Source organism: Trachemys scripta, chromosome 17 (assembly GCF_013100865.1).
Source record: "Trachemys scripta elegans isolate TJP31775 chromosome 17, CAS_Tse_1.0, whole genome shotgun sequence".
Classification (NCBI taxonomy): domain Eukaryota; kingdom Metazoa; phylum Chordata; order Testudines; family Emydidae; genus Trachemys; species Trachemys scripta.
The window spans coordinates 1,556,866-1,576,638 of NC_048314.1; the positions used below are offsets into that span (position 1 = coordinate 1,556,866).

At 46.5% G+C, this 19,773-nt stretch overlaps 1 protein-coding gene across 1 annotated transcript in view; it reads right to left on the reverse strand.

Moving 5' to 3' along the window:
- The window catches only part of FAM166A (family with sequence similarity 166 member A), a 58,739-nt gene that overhangs the window by 32,090 nt on the left and 6,876 nt on the right, over positions 1-19,773 (reverse strand). The window contains exon 2 of the mRNA XM_034752006.1: positions 12,087-12,301. Within this exon, the coding sequence (XP_034607897.1) occupies positions 12,087-12,301 (215 nt within the window). The remainder of the gene's footprint in view (positions 1-12,086; positions 12,302-19,773) is intronic.

A 19,773-nucleotide genomic window follows, 5' to 3' on the forward strand; every position in this document is an offset into this window, starting at 1 on the left:
AATGGTCCACACTTTACACAATTACAATAGACCCTCAGAGTTACATTTTATATTTCTAGTTTTAGATACAAGAGTGGTACATTTATGCAAATCAGATGATCATACTCAGTAGATTATAAGCTTTGTAATGATACCTTACAAGAGACCTTTTGCATGAAGCATATCCCAGTTACGTTACATTCACTTATTACCGTATTTTCTCTAAAACTACCTCAGTTACATTATATTGACTTATTATCAAGTTTTTATAAAACCATATAGACTGCACAACGTCACAGCGAGCTCATCAGCACAGGTGACCATGCAGTTCCAAAATCACAAAACAGCTCCAGCATGGACCAAACGGGAGGTACTGGATCTGATCACTGTTTGGGGAGACAAATCCATGCTATCAGAACTCCATTCCAAAAGACGAAATGCCAAAATATTTGAAAAAATCTCCAAAGGCATGATGGACAGAGGCTACAACAGGGACCCCCCAGCGGTGCCACGTGAAAATTAAGGAGCTCAGGCAAGCCTACCAAAAAACCAAAGAGGCAAATGGCCGTTTCGGGTCAGAGCCCCAGACATGCCGCTTCTATGATGAGCTGCATGCAATTCTGGGGTGGGGGGTCCCTACCACTACCCCACCCCTGTCCGTGGACTCCTGCAACAGGGATGCGGATTTTGGGGACGAGGAAGATGAGGAGGTGGAGGGTGATGAGGATAGTGCACAGCATGCAAGTGGAGAAACCATTCTCCCTGACAGCCAGGAACTGTTCATCACCCTGGATCTAATACCCTCCCAACCCTTCCAAGGTGGGCTCATGCACCATGAAGCCAGAGATGCCACCTCTGGTGAGTGTACCTTTGTAAATATAATGCATGGTTTAAAAGCAAGTGTGTTTAATGATTAATTTGCCCTGAAGACTTGGGATGCATTTGCGACCAGTACAGCCCCTCCTTTTAAATGGCCAACCCAACAGATGCTTGGTATGGGAAAGGAGGGCACTGCTGTTTGAAACCATTCCCACATGTTGTGAAGGTTGAAGAAGCTGAAAGACTGTGGCTTACCATGGCTGCCTGCAAGCCGAATTCTGTTGCCCGGCCCTGCGTGTGTGATCTCTCACACCAAACCGACAGGCCCTCAATATAAGAGGCAAAATGCGACCTTGTACCGAAAGCACCTGTGCTATGTAATGTTAACAGCTTGGTTCACCATGAAAGAGTCTACACATTGTTCTCTAAAATGTGTCTTTTTAAATACTACTCTCCCTTTTTTTCCTCCTGCAGCTGCAAATGTTTCAACGCTCCTGTCATAACTATAAAAGGAAGGGTAACAGATCTCCTGTGTACAGTACTATAAAATCTCTCCTGGCCAGAGACTCCAAAATCCTTTTATCTGTAAAGGGTTAAGAAGCTCAGGTAACCTGGCTGACACCTGACCCGAAGGACCAATAAGGGGACAAGATACTTTCACATCTTGGGGGGGGGGGGAGGCTTTTGTTTGTGCTCTTTGTTTTGGGGGTTGTTCGCTCTTGGGACTACGAGGGACCAGACATCAATCCAGGCTCTCCAAATCTTCTGAACAAGTCTCTCATATTTCAAACTTGTAAGTAAACAGCCAGGCAAGGCGTGTTAGTTTATCTTTGTTTTCTCAACTTGTAAATGTACCTTTTGCTAGTGTTTATCTCTGTTTGCTGTACTTTGAACCTAAAGCTAGAGGGGGGTCCTCTGAGCTCTTTAAGTTTGATTACCTGTAAAGTTATTTTTCCATCCTGATTTTACAGAGAGGATTTTTACCTTTTTCTTTAATTAAAAGCCTTCTTTTTAAGAACCTGATTGATTTTTCCTTGTTTTTAGATCCAAGGGGGTTGGATCTTGATCCACCAGGAGTTGGTGGGAGAAAGGAGGGGGATGGTTAATTTCTCCTTGTTTTAAGATCCAAGGGATTTGGATCTGTATTCACTAGGGAATTGGTGGAGAGTCTCTCAAGGCTTCCCAGGGAAGGGAATTAGCTTTGGGAATGGTGGCAGCAGACCAGATCTAAGCTGGTAGTTAAGCTTAGAAGTTTTCATGCAGGCCCCCACATTTGTACCCTAAAGTTCAGAGTGGGGAAGCAGCCTTGATAGCTCCCCCTATCATCTCTGTCCCAGAGGCTAGCGCAGATAAGAAGGCGAAAAAACGCACTCGCGATGAAATGTTCTCTGAGCTCATGTAGTCCTCACACACTGAAAGATCTCAGCAGAATGCGTGGAGGCAAACAATGTCAGAGTCCAGGAAAGCAGAAAATGAACACGAGGACAGGAGGGACGAACGAGAGGGGAGGTGGCAGGAGCAAGATGAGAGATGGCGGCAGTGCGATGAGAGGAGGCAGGAGGCAATGCTGAGGCTACTAGGGGATCAAACTGATATGCTCCGGCATCTGGTGGAGCTGCAGTAAAGGCAGCAGGAGCACAGACCGCCGCTACAGCCCCTGTGTAACCACCCGCCCTCCTCCCCAAGTTCCATAGCCTCCTCACCCAGATGTCCAAGAATGCGGGGGGGGGCTCCGGGCACCCAACCACTCCACCGCAGAGGACTGCCCAAGCAACAGAAAGTTGGCATTCAATAAGTTTTGAAGTGCAGTGTGGCCTTTTCCTTCCCTCCTCCCTTCATCCACCACCCCACCCAGTGCTTCCCTCCTCCCCCACCCCTTCTGGGCTACCTTGGCAGTTATCCCCCTATTTATGCATGATTAGAATGCATAAAGAATAAAGAATGCATGATTTTGAAACAATAATGACTTTATTGCCTCTGCAAGCGGTGATCAAAGGGGGGAGGGGTGGTTGGCTTTTTACAGGGAAGTAGAGTGAACCAGGGGGCGGGTTTTCATCAGGAGAAACTAACAGAACTGTCACACCGTAGCCTGGCCAGTCATAAAACTGGTTTTCAAAGCTTCTCTGATGCACAGCACACCCTGCTGTGCTCTTCTAATCACCCTGGTGTCTGGCTGCATGTAATCAGCGGCCAGGCGATTTGCCTCAACCTCCCACCCCACCATAAACGTCTCCCCCATACTCTCACAGATATTATGGAGCATTCAGCAAATGGCAATAACAATTGGAATATTGGTTTCGCTGACGTCTAACTGAGTCAGTAAACAGCGCCAGCACGCTTTTAAACGTCCAAATGCACATTCTACCACCATTCTGCACTTGCTCAGCCTATAGTTGAACAGCTCCTTACTACTGTCCAGGTGCCTGTGTCTGGCTTCATAAGCCATGGCATTAAGGGGTAGGCTGGGTCCCCAAGGATAACTATAGGCATTTCAACATCCCAAACAGTTATTTACTGGTCTGGGAAGTGAGTCCTTTCCTGCAGCTGTTCAAACAGACCAGAGTTCCGGAAGATGCGAGCGTCATGTACCTTTCCCGGCCATCCCACGTTGATGTCAGTGAAACATCCCTTGTGATACACCAGTGCTTGCAGCACCATTGAAAAGTACCCCTTGTGGTTTATGTACTGGCTGCCAAGGTGGTCCAGTCCCAAGATAGGGATATGCGTTCCATCTATCGCCCCACCACAGTTAGGAAATCTCATTGCAACAAAGCCATCCACTATGACCTGCACATTTCCCAGAGTCACTACCCTTGATAGCAGCAGCTCAGTGATTGCGTTGGCTACTTGGATCACAGCAGCCCTCACAGTAGATTTACACACTCCAAATTGATTTCCGACTGACCGGTAGCTGTCTGGCGTTGCAAGCTTCCAGAGGGCTATCGCCACTCGCTTATCAACTGTGAGGGCTGTCCTCATCTTGGTATTCTGGAGCTTCAGGGCAGGGGAAAGCAAGTCACAAAGTTCCATGGAAGTGCCCTTACGCATGCGGAAGTTCCGCAGCCACTGGGAATCATCCCAGACCTGCAACACGATGCGGTCCCACCAGTCTGTGCTTGTTTCCCGGGCCCAGAATCGGCGTTCCACGGCATGAACCTGCCCCATTAACACCATGATGTCCAAATTGCCAGGGCCTGTGCTTTGAAAGAAGTCTGTGTCCATGTCCTCATCACTATTGTGATCGCGCTGCCGTCGCCTCCTCACCTGCTTTTGCAGGTTCTGGTTCTGCACATATTGCAGGATAATGCGCAAGGTGTTTACAATGCTCACAACAGCAGCGGTGAGCTGAGCGGGCTCCATGCTTGCCGTGGTATGGCGTCTGCAGGAGAGCCGGAGAGCAGAGACGACGGATGCCATGAGAATAGATATTTATACCGAATGACGAGACAACCTGCGAGGTGGATTCATGGCACCAGGAGAGCAGAGTTAGCAGAAGCGGTGGTTGGATGACGACGGCTATCAGTCCTACTGCACCGTCTGCTGAAAGCAGTATGCGTCTGCACGGAAAAAAGGCGCGAAACAATTGTCTGCTGTTGCTTTCACGGAGGGAGGGATGACTGACGACATGTACCCAAAACCACCCGTGACAATGTTTTTGCCCCATCAGGTATTGGGAGCTCAGAATTCCAATGGGCAGCGGAGACTGCGGGAACTGTGGGATAGCTACCCACAGTGCAATGCTCCGAAAGTCGACGCTAGCCACGGTACTGTGGACGCACTCCGCCGACTTAATGTGCTTAGTAGGGGGACACACAATCCACTGTAAAATCACTTCCTAAAAATCAGCTTCTATAAATTTGACCTAATTTCCAAGTGTAGACATACCCTCAGAGCCTTCTCTCCAGAGCCCGGGCACTTAAATTCATCACTTTGCTAGAACTAAAATATCATGGACTGAACAGAGATGCTGGATTTATGGCTTATTACAACAATCCATAACTCACTTACAACCCTCCCAGCTGCTCCCTCCCTTCCTGTCCCCGCTTATGACTGGAGAGGTGTTAACGGGCCACTTCATCTTGAATGGTCCCTTGAAATATGTGTTAACTCTTATGCTAAACAATCTGTTCCCCCTTGTATTTAGCAGTGACTCTCTCAGGGTAAGTCTACACTACAAAATTAAGTTGACCTAAGTTACATTGATGTATGACCACGGAAGTAATTAAATTGCTTTTGCCTGTCCACACTATGCTCCTTGTGTTGGCGGTGCACATCCTCACCAGAAGCGCTTACACTGACTTAATTGTCAGCGTGGGGTGTTGTGGGATGGCTTCAGAAAGGCAGAAACAGTCGATATAAGCAATGCAATGTCTACACTGACACTGCATCAACCTAACTGCATCAACCTAAGTGCTATACCTCTTGCAGAGGTGGAGTTAAGTTGGTGTAGTGGGTGAGTTACATCTGCAGGAGCTACATTTTAGTTAACTCTGTCGTGTAGACCAGGACTGAGTTAGTTTCCCAGACCAGAGGAAGAGCTTTGTGTAATCTCGAAAGCACGTTTCTCTCACCAACAGAAGTTGGTCCACTAAAAGATATTACCTCATCCACCTTGTCTTTCTAGACTTCTGTAAAATATTTGACTTGGTACAGAAGGCATTTTGATTAAAATACTATAATGATATGAAATTAACACGGCACACATTAAATGGATTAAAAACTGGCTACCTGATAGGTCTCAAAATCTAACTGTAAATAGGGAACGGTCAATGAGGGTGGCATATTTCCAATGGGGTCCTGCAGGGATCGGTTCTTGGCCTTACGCTATTTAATATTTTGTTAATGACCTGGAAGAAAACAAAAAATAATCACTAATAATGTTTACAAAGAACACACAAATTGTGGGAGTGATAAATAAGGCTGCGTTTTAGTCACGGGCATTTTTAGTAAAAGTCATGGTCAGGTCACGGGCAGCAAGCAAAAATTCACGGCCCGTGACCTGTCCATGACTTGTACTATATGTCCCTAACTAAAACTTGGGTACTCTGGAGCTGGGGGTGGCTCAAGGGCACCACAGGTGCTCTTGGGGGAGAGGGGTGGCCCGGGACCCCTGCTGCTGCTCGGGAGTGAGGGTTAGCGGGCCTGGCAAGCTCCCTACCTGGCTCCACGTGGCTCCCCAAGCACCGGCCAATGGGAGCTGCAGGGGCAGCGCCTGTGGGCAGAGGCAGCACGCGGAGCCCTCTGGCCGCTCCTCTGCCTAGGAGACAACAGACATGTCACCCCCCCCCACAAGATAATCGCTGCCCAGAGCCCTCACTCCCTCCCATGCCCCAACCCTCTTCCACAGCCCGGAGCCCCCTTCCACACCCAAACTCCTGCTGCTGCTAGGGGTGGGGGAGGGAGGTGCAGGGACCTGAGACTGCCCCTGCAGCAGTCGGTGTGACTGGCCCAGGGGCTGCCTGAGCTGCTCAAGTGGCCCCCAGATCAGCAGCACCAGACTCTGCAGAAGTCACAGAGGGCTCAGAAAGTCACAGAATCTGTGACCTCCGTGACAGATTCACAGCCTTAGTGATAAATAATGAAGAGGACAGGTCACTGATTCAGAGCAATCTGGATCACTAGGTAAGCTGGGCACAAGCAAACAATCTGCATTGTAATATGGCTAAATGTAAATGTACACATCTCGGGACAAAACACATTGGCCATTCTTACAGGATGAGGGACTCTATCCTGGGAAGCAGCGACTCAAAGAGATTTGAGGGTCATGGTGGATAATCAGTTGAACGTGAGCTCCCAATGTGATGCTGTGACCAAAAGAGCTAAGGAGATCCTGTGATGCATAAACGGGGGGAGGGGTTTTGAATAGGAGCAGAGAGGTTTTTTTATCTCTGTATTTGGCACTGATGTGACTGTTGCTGGAAGCCTGTGTCCAGTTCTGGTGTGCTCAATTCAAGAAGGATGGTGATAAATTGGAGAGGGTTCAAAGAAGAGCCACAAGAATGATTAAAGGATTGGACAACCTGCTTAAGAAAGGGAAGGTTAAGGGGTAACTTGATGACAGTCGATGAGAATCTACATGGGGAACAAATATTTAATAATGGGCTTTTCAATCTAGCAGCGAAAGATATAATGCAATCCAATGGCTGGAAGTTGAAGCTAGACAAATTCAGACTGGAAATAAGACATACGTTTTTAGTGGTGAGAAATTAACTACATGAACAATATAGCAAGAGTTGAGGTGGGTTCTCTCTCCTGACAATTTTAAAAATCAAGAGTGTCCGTTTTCCAAAAGATATGGTATAGGAATTATTTTGGGGCAGCTCTCTGGCCTGTGTTATACAGAAGATCAGATTAGATGATCACAATGGTCCCTTCTGATCTTGGAATGTATGAAAAACATGTATTTTGAAGAATAGTTAAAAACTCAGAGACTCGCTGAGTGTTGTTGATTCTATATGGGGAGATGTTTGTTTAGGTAAGTTTTAATTTAATCGTTTTATATAAAGTAAAGGATATGTGCAACAGCTGTGGTTTTAAAGGCATGTCTTCATCTTGAGCACAACTTCAAAAGTAACATTAAAGGTCAACATCCAAGTTTGTCATCCACTCTGTGGCTTCCAGTAAGATGGAATGTATCAAGCCTGTCCCTCCGGCAAAAGATCTTAGAGGGCAGCAATTCACTAGATGCTCCATGGTTTGGATGTCTTCTCCACATTCACATGTGAGACTTCTTCATTTTCCATTTGTGTGTTAGGCAATTGCAGCACCTGTGTGATGTTCTGATGTCGTTCGCTAGGATCCATGTCTTATACAACATGGTGAAGGTAGATAATTGATCTGTAGGATCCATGATCAGGTCTTGATTCTTGACCCTACAATTTTCGCATAGCCTCCACCACTTGTCTTTTGGTAACACTCCTGAGGTTTCAAAAGCTTTAGCTGCTAACCAGAAAGGGTTCCTGGATTTAAGGTGGCATCTCAGGAGGGGGTTGGAGACCTTCATAGACGGGCAAGTCTGAGTTTGTTATCGCAGAGTCGTATTCTTGTATTATTGCTGCTTCTCTTATGCGTGAGGACGGGAAATCAGAATGTCAATGTTAAGTTCAGCACTTCTGTGACAATTTGCATAGCAGTGTTCAATTGCACATTGGCAAGTTTCATATGTGCACTACCTACTCATACTGGCATGCAGTATTCAGACACTGAGACGATGAGGGCCAAGAATGTCTGCAAGGTGTGAGCATCTGATCCCCCATTGGGCTTGGCTAGTTTGTGGATTGTACTGTTCCTAGCCTTTATTCTGGCAGTGGTTTCTGTCAGATTTTAGGCAAGAGGGCTTCCCAAGATATCTGTGTGGTTCTGGAGTGTAGCCTGAGTTTGGTGTTGCAGGTGACATTCACGCATGTCTTTACATGTCAGTTGCAATGAGGAGGCAGCAGTTTGAGGGTCTGGTCAGAGCCATAGAATCATAGATTATTAGGGTTGGAAGGGACCTCAGGAGATCATCTAGTCCAACCCCCTGCTCAAAGCAGGATCAATCCCCAACTAAATCCCCAAATGGCCCCCTCAAGGATTGAACTCACAACCCTGGGTTTAGCAGGCCAACGCTCAAACCACTGAGCTATCTTTCCCCCCCGTGTGGTCACCATGACCAGTAGCACTTCTTCAGGTTCTGCAGATCTTGTGCTGAGGATGCGTTCTGCGCGGGTGAAAGGCTCACTTGATGGCGAGCGTGAGATCATTCTCATATCCAAATTTTCATGACTGGCTTCATGGCATGTCACTGAGATAAATATTAAAGAGAGACAGTGCCAAGACGAATTCCTGTGGGAGCAGCTGGTCTGTTCTATTATAAGAATGCAACACTTGTGAGCATAACTCTCAGTAGGTGCAGCGTTGCTCTGCAACATGCTATTTTCGACACTTTCAGAATCAAGCTATCCCGTCAAACCATGTCATATGCTGAGGACAAATCCACAAAGGCTGCTTCTGGTTTGAGCCCATATTGATAGCCAGCTTCCATGTAGGTCATCAGTGCATGTACCTGATTGCAGGTACTTCATCTCAGTCTGAACCCAGACTGCTTTTTTAGAGGCAGTAATCAAAGCCGGGTGTAGTATCCTTCCCAAGAGCTGGTATATTATGCATAGTAATGATACCAGCTGTTAGTTTGTCAGCTTGTCTGCTCTCTGCAGTTTCAGGATGGTGGTGACCTTTGCCTGTTGCCACGCCTTAGGCATTTGGCCAAGGGCATACACGTTGGTAACAAAGTGTGTCAACCAGTTGTGGCCATGCTGGCCTCGGTTTTTCAGACATTCTGAGAAAACGCCATCTGGACCTGCTGCATTGCCAAGTTTGGTGAGTTTTATGGGCTTGTCCACTTTTTCTCTAGTGAAAGGCTTTGATAGATTCAGTGTTGCTGGGCAGTTGGACAGAGAGCAATAAAGCTCTGTCTTCCTGGTCCTTTTGTGATGAAATCTATTTGGGCTTTGGAATTCAGGAGCATTAGGGTGGCAATGGCGTCAGCTGTGACATGTGACACGGTGCAAAGGGGAAGGTTGGCACTGCCATGATTACGGGGAAGCTTCCAGGCTTTCCTGGTGGAGTGGGTGACACCGAGGCTCTGCAGAGCTTTTGCATATCACTCTCATCTAGCAGAGTTCAGTGTTTCCAGGAGTGTGGTTGCAGCAGCAGGATTATCTATGGTCTTGGACTCCTTCAGGAGAGCCTCACTGTCTACCAGTCAGCAGGGAGTGTTGGCTTTCCTGTAGCCACAGGGGATGTTCCTTTTTACACCCTCTTTAAGGAGATTGAGGAACCTGTCATAACTGTCCATGTTCACAGGGCTTTGTCAAACCACTTTTTCCATGGGTTCCATGTAGCTGTTCCAACGGTCCTTCCTAAAGTTTCAGTGTGGTTTTGGTAGCAATGTGATTAGAGGACTAGGTCACTGATGCATATGACAAGAGATCAATGTTGGCTATGTGAAAAATCATTGAAGAGAGTTTGTTCCACCAGTAGGGGCCATGCGTTCCAGGCACGGGAAACGAAGCATAAGTTGGGCGAATCAACTTTTCTCCACCTTGCAGGATGAAAGGTTCCTGGTTGCTTAAGATCAAATGGTAGGTGCTTATTTTGGTTCAAGGCCCATTTAAGAAGCTGTTTGCCCATGGGATCATTGTTGTCAGAACCCCAGGATGTAGGATGGCTAGCGAAGTCTCCAACCCATATTGAAGGGTGGCTGTGATTTGCTAAAACCAATGTGGGCCAGGTGACATATGGTGGCCTAAAGATATTTGTGATCTTAAGCTGGCCAACTCGGATTGTGATAGCATATGGTGTTGAAGAGTTTGAGTCCACAGAGCAGGTATTCCACAGCTGTTGTCTCATGAACATTGCCGGTCCAGGTCCATGGGCTCACTGCTAAGAGATATCCTGGAATGTGACATTTTGATGCTTTCTTGTTGTCCAATAAGTGACTCTCTTGTAGTGCGAGGACATTGATCTTCTGTTCGTGTATTAGATTGGCCAGGTCATTGCATTTTGCAGAAGAGACGCCTTCCACATGGAGGTGGCATACACATAGGCATGAGCCTTTTTTTTTTTCTTTCATTGTTCACCCTGCAAAGGGCCATTTCACTTGAGATCACCACAAGTCACGAGTCTGTCAATTGGTGTTCAGTTGTCAGACTGATGGCTTGGTCATGCCAAAGCACTTATCAGGGAGAGCTGAGTGAAGGTTGTCATCACCTCCTTTAGGTGGTGACAAGCATATGGAGCATGCCTTGGGAGGGCCAATCATTGAGCCAAGTCAGACAGTGAAGGACATTTTGGTGTCAGAGAGGTGCAATTCCTGAACCCATCACTGTAAGGAAGCCATCCCTGCTCAGATCAGGAGTAAAACTATCCAATACCGCAGAGACACATGATTGTATCATAAAGCAGACCTGCCAGTCTCTTCCACCTACCTAGGGTAGGCCAAACAGTGATGCAACACTGACCAGCTGCTATGAAATCTTACAGTCACAACAGCTACTTCTCAAACACTACAGGAAAAACACATGAGAAAAGCACTCGACCCAGCTGGAGCGAACAAGGAGCTATGCATTGAAGAGGCGCTTACGGAGGCCCAGCGTGCTGCTGCTGACGCAATCTTGGTTTCAGATATTCAGATCTGTTGCACAGGGAGCATGTGTGCTGCCCAAGGGCACTTCTATTCCAGAGGAGCCCAGGGTCAATACTGAGGGTGCATGCAAAACCCTGTAAGTGCGAATCTATGTGGGCACTTCTCTAAAGAGAAGGAAACGCTTCACTCTACAGTTGCTTGGCAATGGGGAGAATGAGAAGATGTGCGTTGTAACTCAGTTGGCCACAGGAGAATGACAGGTCCCACTGAAGATTCTTAAATTCTCTAAGGTCAGAGGGAACCATTGTGGTCACCTAGTCTGACTGCCTGTATATCACAGGCCACCACCACCACCCAGCATCCGCAATGAGACCCACAGGAGACTAATCATGGAGCCATGATTGTTCCATGAAAGCATGTCCTACTAGTCCAAATACCATATACAAACCAAGGCCACCTAGGTGAAACTTTTGACTTAGACTCATAGACTTTAAGGTCAGAAGGGACCATTATGATCATCTAGTCTGACCTGCACAATGCAGGCCACAGAATTTCACCCACCCACTCCTGTAACAAATCTCTAACCTATGCCTGAGTTATTGAAGTCCTCAAATTGTGGTTTAAAGACCTCAAGGTGCAGAGAATCCTCCAGCAAGTGACCCGTGCCCCACGCTGCAGAGGAAGGTGAAAAACCTCCAGGGCCTCTGCCAATCTGCCCTGGAGGAAAATTCCTTCCTGACCCCAAATCTGGCGATCAGCTAAACCCTGAGCATGTGGGCAAGACTCACCAGCCAGACACCAAGGAAAGAATTCTCTGTAGTAACTCAGATCCCACCCCATCTAACATCCCATCACAGACCATTGGGCATATTTACCTGCTAATAAGATCAATTAATTGCAAAAATTAAGCTATCCCATCATACCATCCCCTCCATAAACTTATCAAGCTTAGTCTTGAAGCCAGATATGTCTTTGGCCCCCACTACTCCCCTTGGAAGGCTGTTCCAGAACTTCACTCCTCTAATGGTTAGAAACCTTCGTCTAATTTCTAGTCTAAACTTCCTAATGTCCAGTTTATATCCATTTGTTCTTGTGTCCACATTCAGTTGGCAGAACTTCCCTTTGTGTTTATGCCGTGGGCAAAGTCCTGAGTTTCACTCACCAGTGTATCCGGGAAAGTAACTGTAGTTTTGATCCAGCATCTGGTTTGAAGGATGCTTTGTACCACTAAAGTCCTCTAGGAACCTTGGCTTCCCCAGGGGTGCCAGCACAGAGCAAGGGCTCTTCCGAACATTGGGGTCTGTCAGCAGGCGAGAGGTGGTTTTGCCATAGGTTTCTCCGATCTGGTAGCGGATCTGAGGGTAGAACCCACCATATCTGAGGAGGAAATCACAGACAGGTACTTACTGGTTTGGCAGCAATGATCATTTTAAAGTTCCAGCTCCTCCACACATAGATAGAATAATTAGTTTTATTGTTATGTATCTGAAAGTGTGTGTTATGAGGGTATATATACCGTATATACTCGTTCATAAGCCGAATATTTTTGGTAAAAAAGTGACGCCTCAAAGAGTGGGGGTCGGCTTATAAACGGGTCTACACCAAAATTTGATGATTTTAAACTATATGGAATCATTGAATTGAATATCTAACACATTGTCGTTTTGTTTACCTGGAGCGTCTGCAGGCATGGAGCCCCTCAGCTCCCTGTGGCCACGGTTTGCTGTTCCCAGCCAATGGGAGTGCGAGAAGTGGCCACTTCCAGCAGTTCCCATTGGCTGGGAACGGCGAACTGCAGCCACAGGGAACTAAGGGGCTCCATGCCTGCAGACGCTCCAAGTAAACAAAATGTCCCGACCCGCCAGCGGCTTACCCTAATGGCCGGGAGTCAAAGTTTGCCAACCCCTGAAATATAGGGTCGGTTTATGAAAGGGTCATACAGTTTTTGCTGTTTTTACCTAACCATCTTGGGGGGTCGGCTTATAAACGAACAGGCTAATGAACGGGTATATACGGTATGTGGGTGCAAACGTGGGATGCCTGACTGTAAAGTGCAAATGAAGATGTGTATGGAGATGAATGTGCACATGCCAATGTGTTGCTATGTGAAAAGCATGAAAGTGTGCAAGTCGAAAGTGTGCATGTGTGTGTGTGAGACGCTTTGTCAGGGAGTCCAGAACTCTAAGTCACCTTGTTACCAGGGCCGTCTGGGGGGGGGGGGGGGGGCAAGTGGGCAATTTGCCCCAGACCCCAGGCCCCACAGGGGCCCCCACGAGAATATAGTATTCTATAGTATTGCAACTTTTTTTATGGAAGGGGCCCCTGAAATTGCTTTGCCCCGGGCCCCCTGAATCCTCTGGGCAGCCTGCTTGTTACCCTGTCTCGGCAAGAGAGAGATTTGCTGCTACTAAGCTGTGTGTCAGCTCCTCAACATTTCAGTCTGTTAGCCGGCCCAACAAACTCGTTAGGATTCTGCCAGTCCTTGCCTTGCCATGCAGATAATCCTGGGTGTACTACAGTGCCCGAGCCCTCTGGAATAACGTTCCTTTGTGGCATCCAGTCCCTGTCACTGGATGCCCACAGAAATACCACGTCCGCTGTCTCCAAAGAGAGAATACGCACCAGCCTGTTGGCTCAGCTGACTCACTTCTGTATAACGCCGAGATGAATTTATAATAAAACAAGAATAAGTTTAATAAAAGAGCTTTAAGTGGCACTAAGCAGTGATAACAGAAACAGAAAATGGTTACAAATAAGAGAAAAGAATAACATGCTTCTAAGATGTCTAAGTCTTGCATCTGAAGAAGTGAGGTTCTTACCCACGAAAGCTTATGCTCCCAGTGCTTCTGTTAGTCTCAAAGGTGCCACAGGACCCTCTGTTGCTTTTTACAGATTCAGACTAACACGGCTACCCCTCTGATGCTTCTAAGAGTCTACATAGAACCTTAGCAGCCACCCAGCTTTGTCTAAAGGAGTTCTCACCTACAGTCGCTTTTCAGCGTCGACCAACCAACCTCGCTGGGGATCCACTGTTCAGAGATGCAAACAGCACTGACCTTTTTGTCCCCTCGGTGATGGGTAACAAGAGGCCTTTTTGCTTCTTTTTATATTCCCCAAATTTCATTGTCTTTGTCTTAAGAGTCAGGCTGACTCCCGAGATCCTCCCTTGAGTTCAGCCTGTGGTGTCCTACACATGCTGACGCCATGATGTTTCCTCATCTACCTGATGACCTCAAAAAGAACAGGAGTATATACAGGAGCATAAGCTTATGCTCTAATAAATTTGTTAGTCTCTAAGGTGCCACAAGTACTCCTGTTCTTTTTGCGGATACAGACTAACATGGCTGCTACTCTGAAACCTGATGACCTCAGATGCAAATGAGCTGCCCATTGTCTTTGGCATCCCAATTTATGTTACAGACACAGGCAAACTGGCAAATCAACATTCCATAGTTTGCCAGAAGCTGGGAATGTAGGGACAGGAGATGGATCACCTGATGATTCCCTGTTCTGTTCATTCCCTCTGGGGCACCTGGCACTGGCCACTGTCAGAAGACAGGGCACTGGGCTAGATGGACCTTTGGTATGACCCAGTATGGTTGTTCTTATGTTCTTTGTCTAGGACAAACTTGTTTAACAACTTTGCCCCCAAAACATATTTTAGAACCATATTTGCAGCACACATGTGGGGGGAGGGATAGCTCAGTGGTTTGAGCATTGGCCTGCTAAACCCAGGGTTGTCAGTTCAATCCTTGAGGGGGCCATTTAGGGAACTGGGGTAAAAATCTGTCTGGGGATTGGTCCTGCTTTGAGCAGGGGGTTGGACTAGATGACCTCCTGAGGTCCCTTCCTACCCTGATATTCTATACCTACATCACACAATGATATTATTGACCGGTGTGTCACCAGCTTTCATGTGATACTACACATAACTCTCTTGGCAGATAAATACTATGACAATAATGGGTTAGGTGTAATAAGTGTGTCAGACCTGAAGGGAGTTTACAGACCAGTGAGCAGAGATGACCCGTGCCTGCTAATAGCGGGGGGCGCACAACCCCAGAACAGCTGAGTCATGCCCCCCCAGGCAGCCCCCACTCCTGGTAAAGCAATGCCACCCCCTCCCCCCCAGAAAGCAGTGGCCACTCCCTGAAGCTCCCAGCTGTTCCTTCTGCCTCTCCCTGCCCAGTGCAGCTCATTGGCTCAGCTGCCCTGCAGGGAGGTGGCCTGGCCGCACCTTGTGACTGAACAATCTGGGGGGATGGGAATGTGACCCTGCATGGCCCCTCCATGCATCGTCTCTGCCAGAGGGCATTGAGGGGCTCTTAGTACAAGCATGGTTTGTAGGGGTGTGAAAATGCACACGTAGGTCTGCCTGCAAGTGCACAAGTTTGTGAATGGGACTGATGCATATAAGGCAGTGCTTGTCAGTCTGTGTGTTTGTGAACACCCAGAAGTGTGAAAGTGACTGTGCATGTGGAAACCATAGGCCAGGGCCGGCTCCAGGCACCAGCCCAGCAAACAGGCCCCAGGGGAGTGTCTGCGACTCCATGGTAAGACTGGTACAGTGATCCAGGAATTCACATTTGTTACCAGGTTGGTGAAGTCTAATGATAGAATATAGCACCATGTCTGCCCTGGAATAGACACTCCAGACAGCGTGACACCATGGTTTGAGTTTGCATTCACAGCCTGTAAGAACACTGAATATTTTACAATCTCCAACTGTTCTGTATTTAATCATGGGTCTAAAAATGAACAAAATGAGCTTTTTACCTTTAAACAATTCCTGCCCTTCTGCCATAAGAAGGGGAGGGAGAAAAAAAAAAAAAAAAGCAAACTCCAGTAAAACACTGAAAACATACATATGCAGTAATTGATGTGTGTTTCAAAGGAAAAGTTATAGGATGGTGCACAGTTCAGTAAGGAGTTAAGGACACTGACTGTACAGCTAGATGGTGTAAACGGGAACTAGCACATTGATATTAACAGGTCACAGTCGCACTGATAGTAACAACGCCAACAGTCGCACTGATAGTAACAACGCCAACAGTCGCACTGATAGTAACAACTGACGCCAAAGTCTGGTGCAATAAATGAGTTTGTAACCAAGTAGCAAGCAAATTATTCACAGGGCTTAGTCTGGCATCTTCACTGAGCAGGGATTTAAGATATTTGTGTTACTGTCATCGTTAACTGGACCATGAACAAAATCATTTTGTGTTGGTGCTTTTGTTCAGAGCGGACGTGTGACTACACCGTTTGTTTGCTCTTTTGCCTCAAGTGATACTGTGTCTCTAAGGCCCATTATAGAAAACATGTCTTATAGTGAATCACTCAAGGAGCTCAAGCCATTGAACTTAACAAAGAGAAGGTTAAAGGTGACTTGATCACAGTTTATATTTACCTGTGGCCTTGGAATCTATGAAACATTAAAAATAAATATTAAACAGAACTTAACTACAAACAAACACAAAGCTTGAAGGTTAAACCACAATATACCATTTAAAGACATCTTTAATAACAAACAAAAACCAGAAAATTCCTATTCTCTCTCTCCACACACACACACACACACACACACGCACACAAATATCACACACACAAAACTATGTTTAAAAGAACATTATTTAGGTTGCAAAGTCAAATCCTCAACAGTTAGGAAATGCCAGTATTTCGGTTGCTAGTGCTACCTTAATGAATACACAGCAGGGAATTGAATTATGATATAATCTTTAATTACATATTATTTCCCCCCCGGGCCCTGGCCTCCACCAAATGCCCAGGATTGATGGTGGTCAATGAATGAGCAGCAATTCAGTCCTGTTTTCTTTCCTACCTGAAGCCGGAAGGGTATTCCTTTGTCTGAAGTGCACATTGATAACTGTGCTGGCGGAAAAGCGTTTCTTGGATTTTAAGGACCAGGACAGAGACTACAGCGCCGCCGAGGCTCTACCTACAGTGCATGTGGGAGCGAGGCTCCCAGCCGGAGTAAACAGATTTATCCCACTGGGGCTCAGGCTAGCGCTAAAAATAGCAGTGTGGCCGCTGAGGCTTGGGCTGGAGCCCCTGCCACGCACCGTGCGTAAGACTGCAGGTGCCACTGGACATCCAGGCTGAGGAAGCATCACCACCCTGAGTCAAAGAAGAAAGCAGCTGGCCACCAAGGAACCAGAGCGTGAGGAAATCAGAGCAGAGGCATGGCAGTCCATAACCGTCAGAGGCAAGAGGATGAGGCGGCATTTTACACGGCCGTAGGCAGATGAAGATGGGCAGGCTATGAGAACCAGGAGGAATTCCACACAGCTAGAAGTTTCCAATTGATACCACCCCCTCAGCGTGGAAAGGGGAAGCTCTCTCTGACGATCTAGCTGGTTGAATGGAAGGGAGAGTTGTATGAGACACAGGTCTGAACCCAACCTGTAAGAAAGTCAAGCTTGCCCCCCCCAAATACCTGCATCCATTCGAGGAAGACGATAATCCTTGTTGGGGATTCTATATGGAGAAGAATGGAAAGACTGTTCCGCAAGGACCAGGCAGATGACAGGACAGAGCTCTCCCAGAACCAAGACAGGTTTCTGAAGTCAGTGGGGAAGGAAGCACTGGTGAGGCTGCCACCAATGACACTGTTGTGGGACACCTCACAGATTCTCGATGACTTCAGGGAACGCAGAAGGCTGGTGAAAGAGAGGAATGCCCAAGTGATCTTTCTTGGAGATCCTTCCTGTCCCATAAGTGAAGGAAGATTCTAGGAGTGAACTGCTGGCTACGGAAGTGGTGTACGGGTCTGGCTTTGTGGATCATTGGGCCACCTCCTATGGGAAGTGGGGGGGGGGGGGTAAAGTTTGGATGGCCTCCATCTCAGTACAAGGGGAACCAGTCTTCTGGCTATGCTGGCTTCTGGACAGGTTGGCTAGAGTAGTAAGGGGAAGTGGGATTCACTAGGGGACTTATGTGCTTGGATCGCTCATCTCCCAGGACAGTGACTTAATCACTGTGTTAACAGGTATTCTAGGGCAGGGCTCTTTCAATCTCTCCTGTTGAAGTTAGTCCCCTTTGTATGAATAATTGAATAGAATAGCTGAAAGCCCATGCTGTTACACGTGTGTGGCATTTGGGCCAAGTATTCCACCAGTGCAATGACTGCATGCAAATTAGCTGCAGAGTAAGGGTGTTGATTGGTTGAGTTACCTTTGATATCACAGTTGTCTAGGACTCTTGGCATGGCATAGCTGTATGCTGCACAGTCAAATGGTATATAACAAGAACCAGTGGCTAGAAGTTGAAGCTGGATCAATTCAGACTAGAAGTGAGGTATACAGTTTTAATAGTGAGGGTAATTAACCATTGGAACAAAGAGTGGATTCTGCATTACTAGCAATGGTTAAATCAAGATTGAATTTCTAAATCACGATAGAAAAAACATCCTAATATATATTCTCTAGCTCACACAGAAATCCTGTGGCCATCATTACACAGGAGTTCAGACTAGACGATCACAACGATCTCTTCTGCCTGCACAGTCTACGGATATTGTTTTCCCTTTTTTCAATGTGCAGCTCTCTGCCTTATTTGCCACACACTATTAATACACTGCTCTGAAGACAGAATTCTTCATTTCCTCGTGAACTTTTTCTATGGCATTCATCACTATCATATCTCAGTGCTTCACAAGCACAGATTAATCTATTTTCACAACACTCCTCCATGATGAAGGGGTATCATCCTATTTTATAGCTGGAGAACTGAGACACAGAAAGATTAAGATCAGAACTATCCACTAATTTTGTGTGTCCAATTTGAGACACCCACCCATTACATATAATCATCTGGCACGTCATATGTTCAATGCCTGGCTCCCATGGACCTCAGTTGCCGTTGTGAATGCTCAGCACTTCTGAAAGTCAGATTCCCAGGGTCTAAAGTCAGGCACCCAGAAAATGAGGACTATTGACCAACTGTGAAAATTTGATACCATCACACAAGAACTCTTTGGCAGTGATAGAATCCAATTCCCCACAGCAGCATTCAACCACCTTAACTCTGCCTTTCTCTTCTCGCAATTTCCTGTCTCATTCACTACACACCTTCCAACTTCTGTAACCATTAAAGCAAGGGTCTTACAGAGAACAGTCTTCCCTCACTCCAAAACCCTGATTCATCCCCAGAGCAGGGCCAGCTAGGCATTAAGTGAGGCGAAGGTCATGTTTAAAACATGTATGTGATAATGGGATTCAAAATTGTATCATAATACATACGGACAAGGCGACCTTTGTTAATGCTGCACGGGCAACCTTAGTTCTGACATTTCCAAACTACATTTTGCTGACAGAGGAAGGGGAAGACTCTGGAATCTTGGACTCCATTCCAGGCTCTGCAAAGGGGTGTGTTACATTTCAGTGATATCTGCTGGAGGCTCATGCAGCCAGTGCTAAAATAGCCTTAGAACTTTAGACATTATAGATGACAATTTCCTGACTCAAAAAGCGTTGCAGCCAACACGTGGGAATTCTTTGTTAGACCTCATCTTGACAGATAAAGAGGAACTGATCACACAAATAAAAGATAGCTGCAGCTTAGGTACAAGTGATCATGACTTGATTACATTTATAATGTGTAACCAGAATAAAGTCGAGACCAGTAAGAGATATACATGGCCAGAGCCAATTTCACAAAGCTGAAAACAATTATGAGCCAAATCAGCTGGGAGGAAGAAATTAAGTAGAAAAATATGAATGATAACTGGGAATTTTTAAAGAATGTTTACTAGCTGCCCCAAAAGCCACAATCAAGGAAGAAGGACATACTGGTTAAAAAAAAAAATCTGACTTATATATATATATATATAT